The 7,737-nt window shown below is 36.3% G+C and overlaps 1 protein-coding gene across 1 annotated transcript; it reads right to left on the bottom strand.

Moving 5' to 3' along the window:
- Positions 1-5,666: 5,666 nt before the first annotated feature.
- LOC104983442 (olfactory receptor 52A1) lies at positions 5,667-6,617 on the bottom strand. The gene has a single exon (XM_010832880.1). It carries the CDS (start codon positions 6,615-6,617, stop codon positions 5,667-5,669), a length of 951 nt encoding a protein of 316 aa, XP_010831182.1.
- Between the last annotated feature and the right edge of the window lie 1,120 nt (positions 6,618-7,737).

Here is a 7,737-nt window from a genome sequence, read left to right on the forward strand (position 1 = left end):
AGCATTTCCATGCTTAGTATTTATACAAGAAGAATACAAATGTTAATGTATGTGAGACATTTACTCAAATAATCAGATCAGTATTGTTCTTAATGGTGTAAAATTTTAAATATGTAGTTCTGTTTGAAAATACATTAACATAAGACTTTTATTCTTGAGGGGAGGGAGGTGGGAGGGGGGTTCAGGATGGGGAACACGTGTATACGTGTGGTGGATTCACGTTGATGTATGGCAAAACCAATACAATATTGTAAAGTAAAAATAATAATAATAATAAATAAATGATAAATGGTTTTAAAAAAAAAGAATTGGCTGGAACTGCATAGCTTCTGCCTTTTTTGTACAGGGAAAAGTCTCTTCCATTGCTCAGTCTTCACTAGTCTCTACTGTTTCATATTTAGTCTCTTTTGTTTCTGTAATATTTCTGCCCCAATAAGTATTTTAATTATTTCAGATTTAGATGAAAAGCATAATTTTGACATCATGTTCTCTCTGTGCCAGGAGACTATTTCAAGAATATGTCTCTCTTCTCTGATGGCAGGGTTAGGAAAGTTCCGGTAGAGAGTATCAGACTTTCAGCAGAGCTCTGCTCTTGAACTAACCTCCTTTTAGCCTTCTTTCCTTCTTTCCCTCACACCCCACCCTCTTTTCCCTCTTCTCCTCATTCTTATTCTCTTCTTTGCTTCTTTCTATGAATTAAAAGAAAACATAAATGTGGAGGGCGTAGTAACATGTTTGACTTAAAGAATAAATTTGGACTTTTTCTAACAATGTCAATCTGATTTAAACAATGAGAACTGATTTTTGTAAAATTGGTACACATTTATCATTTTTACACAGAAAAGATATATTGCAGATCCAAAGACTTAGCAGAAATGTATTGAAATCACATTGCAATAAAATATTGTAAAATAATATATTTTAAATCTATTTAGAGTTAAGGTGAAAAATGTTAGATGTCAACATTAAAATATAATAATTGATACATAATTGGTTTTAAAAATTTAAGGAGTATTAGAGTGAATATGGTTGAAGACTACTGCTCTAGAATTCCCACTCTTTTTTTTTAAGTTAATTTATTCATTTTAATTGGAGAATAATTACTTTACAATATTGTGATGATTTTTACCATACATCAACATGAATAGGCCACAGAATATTATTTTTAATAAGGAAGAGGTATCAATGTGTACTTGTTCAAATAAAAGTTGTTTTGTTGTTCAGTGACCAAGTTGTGTCTGATTCTTTGCAAACCCATGGACTGCAGCATGCCAGGCCTCCCTGTCCCTCACCATCTCCCAGAGTTTGCCCAAGTTCATATCCATTGAATTGGTGAAGCCATCCCACCATCTCATCCTCTGTTGCCCTCTTCTCCTTCTGCCTTCAATCTTTCCCACCATCAAGGTCTTTTCCAATCAGTCAACTGTTCACATAACGTGGCCCAAGTATTGGAATTTCAGCTTCAGTTTCAGTCCTTCCAAAGATTATTCAGTGTTGATTTCCTTTAAAATTGACTGGTTTGATCTTCTTGCTTTCCAGAGGACTCTCAAGAGTCTTCTCCAGCACTACAGTTTAAAAGCACCAATTCTTTGACACTCTGCCTTTGTTGTCAGGCTCTCACATCCATACATGACTACTGGAAAACCATAGCCTTGACTATATGGAACTTTGTTGGCAAAGTGATGTCTTTGGTTTTTAATACACTGTCTAGGTTTGTCATAGCTTTCCTGCCAAGAAGCAATGGTCTTCTAATTTCATGGCTGCAGTCACCATTCACAGTGATTTTAGAGCTAAAGAAAAGAAAATCTGTCACTGCTTCCACTTTTTCCCCTTCTATTTGCCATGAACTGATGGGACTGGATGCCACAATCTTGGCATTTTTAAAAAAAAATAATTAATTTTAATTGGAGGCTAATTCTTTACAATATTGTCGTGGTTTTTGCCATACATTGACATAAATCAACCATGAGTGTACGTGTGTCCCCCATCTTGAAACCCCTCCCACGTCCTTCCCCATCCCATCCCTCAGGGTCGTCCCAGGGCCCCAGTCCTGAGTGCCCTGTCTCATGCATCAAACCTGGACTGGTGATCTATTTCACATATGGTCATATACATGTTTCAGTGCTATTCTCTCAAACCATCCCACCCTTGCCTTCTCCCACAGAGTACAAAAGTCTGTTCTTTATATCTGTGTCTCTTTTGCTGTCTCGCATATAGTGTCATTGTTACCGTCTTTCTAAATTCCATATATATGCGTTAATATACTGTATTGGTGTTTTTCTCTCTGACTTACTTCACTCTGTATCATAGGTTCCAGTTTCATCCACCTCATTAGAACTGATTCAAATGTGTTCTTTTTAATAGCTGAGTAATATTCCATTGTGTATATGTACCACAGCTTTCTTATCCATTTATCTGCTGATAGACATCTAGGTTGCTTCCACATCCTAGCTATTGTAAACAGTGCTGTGATGAACACTGGAGTACATGGGTCTCTTTCAATTCTGGTATCCTTGGTGTGTATGCCCAATAGTGGGATTGCTAGGTAGCATGGCCATTCTAAAGATCAGTCCTGGGTGTTCTTTGGAAGGACTGATGCTAAAGCTGAAACTCCAGTACTTTGGCCACCTCATGTGAAGAGTCGGCTCCTTGGAAAAGACTCTGATGCTGGAAGGGATTGGGGGCAGGAGGAGAAGGGCCACAACAGAGGATGAGATAGCTGGGTGGCATCAATGACTCGATGGACGTGAGTCTGAGTGAACTCGGAGTTGGTGATGAACAGGGAGGCCTGGCATCCTGCAATTCATGGGGTCACAAAGAGTCGGACATGACTGAGTAACTGAACTGAACTGATGGCAGTTCTATTTCCAGTTTTTTTAAGGAATCTCCACACTGTTCTCCATAGTGGCTATACTAGTTTGCATTCCCACCAACAGTGTAAGAGGGTTCTCTTTTTTCCACACCCTCTCCAGCATTTATTGTGTGTAGATTTTTTGATGGCAGCCATTCTGACTGGTGTGAGATGATAACTCATGGTGGCTTTGATTTGCATTTCTCTGATAATGAGTGATGTTGAGCATCTTTTCATGTGTTTGTTAGCCATCCATATATCTTTTTTGGAGAAATTTCTGTTTAGTTCTTTGGCCCAATTTTTGATTCATTATTTATTTTTCTGGTATTGAGCTGCATGAGCTGCTTGTATATTTTTGAGATTAATTCTTTGTCTGTTGCTTCATTTGCTATTATTTTCTCCCATTCTGAAGGCTGTCTTTTCAATTTGCTTATAATTTCCTTCATTGTGCAAAAGCTTTTAAGTTTAATTAGGTCCCATTTGTTTATTTTTGCTTTTATTTCCATTACTCAGGAGGTGGGTCATAGAGGATCCTGCTGTGATTTATGTCAGAGAGTGTTTTGCCTATGTTTGCCTCTAGGAGTTTTATAGTTTTTGGTCTTACATTTAGATCTTTAATCCATTTTGAGTTTATTTTTGTGTATGGTGTAAGAAAGTGTTCTTGTTTTATTCTTTTACAAGTGGTTGACCAGTTTTTCCAGCACCACTTGTTAAAGAAATTGTCTTTTCTCCATTGTATATTCTTGCCTCCTTTGTCAAAGATAAGGTGTACATTGGTGTGTGGTACAACCCCCACTCTTTATTGCCCCCCATTATACTGCCCATTCAGTAAACAGCAAAACATGCCCAAACTTATTAATAGGAGAATAAAAGTTTAATCAACAATGAGATTTCATCTTTTCATCCCTCAGACTGCTAAAGATTTAAAGTCTGATAAAGTCCAGCAGTTGTGAAGTCATGAGTAAATAGTTTATAAGAGTGTATATTTTGGTAGGTAATTTTATTCTTGGGAATTGTATATTCAAAAGGTTTATAATTACTTGTTTCAGATGGTATAAAGGAAATTATGAATGCTAAAGAAGTATATTGTAAGACATCTAAGAATCATTTCTTAATTCTCAAAGTTTTACAATTTAGGGTTGAAAACAATATCACATGCCGTTTTTTCTAATCATTTTTTGCTTAAATTTCCCCTTACTATACCAGAAAAACTCACCTCATTTTGTATTTAGCCATTGTGATACTCATATTTAGTATGCAACATTTTATTCTTGTACCTTATTTTAAAAACTTCACAGATTACAGAAATATTAATTTAAAAACAATATTTTTTCCCCAAATCTCACCCATTTAGTTGTAACAATTTTCAACATTTGATTTTATAGTCTTCCATGTTGCCTGGCACTGAAGGTTCTACTCATTTTAAATTTTAATTGATATTATCAAATTATATACCCAAATGTGCACTTTCCCTGATTGTTAACTAAAAACTGTTCTGGAATAGTTTCCCAAATTGCTAAAATCTCCTTTGCTATGATAGGATAAAAACTTTAGGCCATAAATTTAAGGTTGATTTTAGTATCTATTTCACAGAGAGGAGAATATACTTAGATTTCTTTTTCCTGTTGTCCCAGAGTTGTATTAAAACCTAAAGTTGAAGAAAAAAGTCACTAAGTATTCCTAAGTTATGAATAGTTGACATGGTTTATAAATTGTATTTGTCTCTATTGCTGCTACTGATTACCATCTCTACCGCCTAGTATTTTCCCATTTCCTGCTCAAATCTCAGCGCTTGGGAGAGTGATGGCATTCATGATTTGTCCTGGAGCTTCCTTATTCCCTGCTCTTGAGAGAGCAGACAGTTGTGATTTTCCACACCTGGACCCAAGGGAGTCAGATTCAAAAAATTACCATGAAGATTGGACATTTCTCAAAAAAGTGAGACTGACACTCTTGTCCTCTAGATATTTAATTTCCTACAAAATCTGGAGATTAATTTGTGCATGCTATTACCACTTCTCTCTCATTACCATGTCTCTGTTTCCCTCTTGTTCACTAAGAAATAAAAAGGATACAAAGTTTACAAACTCATGAAAATTGATCACTGCATCAAATTTACCTCTATGCTACTATTCTGTAGCATAGTATTTATAATGGCTTAAGAATTTGATAGCATTTGATGAATTAATTAAAATGAATAATTTTACTGCTAATGAGCTTACTGCTTATGAGTTTTGTGCCTATAACTTTATGTATGACCCTGCATATACTGAAATTTTTAGACTTTATTTTCTCATACAAACATAGAGATATAATTTCTGTTTGTTTTGTTTTTGATAAGAACTGTTAACATATACTTCCTCCATTTTTTTTAAAAGAAGACCCAGATGACCAAGAAACAAAATCAAGAACTAGATTTATTGAGTACTTGGATACTGCAGAACATTAAGCCTTGGGCATATCTAAATTCATTGAGAGATGCACAATTTGTGAATCTTTCCACGGCTAGATGTTTACAAGAGTACACTCAAGCAAGTACTAAAAAAAATTGAGAAATGTAAAGGAGAAACATTCAGTATTTTCCTCCTTTATGCTTATCATTCTAATTACCCATCTATGATCCACAATCCTATTGACTGCTGTCATGGGCTAATGGGCAATAGCTAACATACTTGCAAATTGAAAAAAAATTAAATATAAAACTTGAGCAAAAGTTGTTATTGGGAAAAACATTTCCAATAACAAGGACTCTGCTGTTTTATCATGTTGGGAAATAGTGTTCCTGTTCACAAAAAGGTAAACATAAAAGTTTTTCTCACAGTAAATTTTTTGAACAAAATATTTTTATCATATGGACACGGATCTGCTTGGTCTTTGCACCATAAACAAGTGGATTGAGAAATGGAGGGACTAGCAGATAAGTGCTAGAAAAAAGGATGTGAATATAAGGAGGGATGTGAGAACCAAATCTATGTGCAAAGAAGGAGAAGAAACCAAGGGAGTAGAACTGGAGGAAGACACAGATGTGAGCGACACAAGTGTTGAATGCTTTCAACCTAGCCTCCTTCTGAGGCAAACGAAAAACTGTGATGAATATCTGTATGTAGGACAATGTGATTAATACAATGTCAAGCCCAGCAACAGTGAAGGCCACAAACAAACCATAGATTTTGTTGACCCTGATATTTTCTGCAGCCAGTTTCACAACAGCCATATGTTCACAGTAGGAATGAGAGATGACTGTTGTATGGTAAAATTGTAATCGAAACTTTATCAGTACTAGGCATGGTGCTACAAGAACAGCAGCCCTGAGTGTTACCATAGCTGCTATTTGAGTGACTAACTGGTGAGAGAAGATGGCAGCATGTCTGAGTGGATAACAGATGGCTACATAGCGGTCCAGAGCCATGGCCAGCAAGATGCCTGACTCTATTCCCTGAAATGTGTGGATGAGCCACATTTGAAGCAGGCAACAGTCAAAATATATCTCTGTTACATGAAACCAGAAGATTCCAAGCATCTTGGGCACAATGCTTGTGCTGAGAGCAATATCTGTGACTCCTAGCATGCCTAGAAAAATGTACATGGGCTGATGGAGACTGTGTTCTGATTTGATGATGATGAGAAGCAAGGAGTTTCCAATCATAGCCATGAGATACATGGCACAAAATGGAATCCCCATCCAGCACTGCACAGACTCTAGGCCTGGGATCCCTATTAGTGTGAACTCAGAAGGCATGAAGACTGTGGTGTTGTAAATGGACATAGTGTCCTTGGGTCTCATGATGCAAACAAAAGACATATCTCAGTCCATGCTACTTCCTCTTCTACTTCTTATTTTCATCCAAAGTCATCATATTGAGTGTGTATGTTTTTGGTAGATCTCTCAGATCATATCATCCACCTCATATAATATCATATAAAATATCACATCATATCATCCATATTATATAAAAGGTAAAAGAAAGATTGATCTGCAATGACACATCATGTTTTTAACAATGGCATGCATAAGTCCTGTACCATCATAAAAATTGTATCAGCATGACAGTGCAACTGCATTAGAACCAACGAAATACCTGAGTTCCCAGATGGCACTAGTGGTAAAGAACCCACCTGCCAATGCAGGAAACATAAGAGACACAGGTTCAATCCCTGGCTTGGGACAGGACCCTGGAGAAGGACAGGGCAACTCACTCCAGTATTCTTGCTTGGAAAATCCCAGAGACAGAGGAGCCTGGTGGGCTACAGTCCATAGGGTTGCAATAAGTCAGACACGACTGAAGTGGCTTAGTACCTACGCACAAAAACACACAAGGACTGCTTACTCAACTGCTGATGTGTCTGTCATTTCACTTCAAAGCTGTGAAAACAAAAAAGTTGTTTATTTTGGTCGGAAATTATGTTTTAATCAGAAGTTTATGATTCTCTTCATATTCCACATTTCATTTACTGCTTCAGCATTCTTATTATTCTCAGTTGTCTCTCAGTCAAAGCCATTTGGTTCGGACATCGAGAGTCTGACAATATATTAGTGCAGGTTGCTCTCTAAGAAAGAGAATAAACATAGGAACACTCGTCACCTAAAAGCAAAATATATTTGTCTATGTATTGATGATATATATTATCTATCTCTGTGTAAAACTAGATGTCTTTTCAGAAGAACTTGAAGGAAGAGTTTTAGAAAAGATCATTCAAATCTGTGTACATTTGGTAAGTCTGGACCAAAGTTTCTGGATACTGTTTTATGTTTCTAGTAAAACTGAATTGTTTTGCCTATATTTAATAGCTGAAATGCTTCATTTTTCTGCTTAAAATAAAATATATTCTGTAATAGTCATTACAAAATGTTTAGAGTCAAGAGAACTCAAGAAAGCAATATTGGC

The sequence above is a fragment of the Bison bison genome, unplaced genomic scaffold, assembly GCF_000754665.1.
Source record: "Bison bison bison isolate TAMUID 2011002044 unplaced genomic scaffold, Bison_UMD1.0 scf7180017862654, whole genome shotgun sequence".
Taxonomy (NCBI): Eukaryota; Metazoa; Chordata; class Mammalia; order Artiodactyla; family Bovidae; genus Bison; species Bison bison.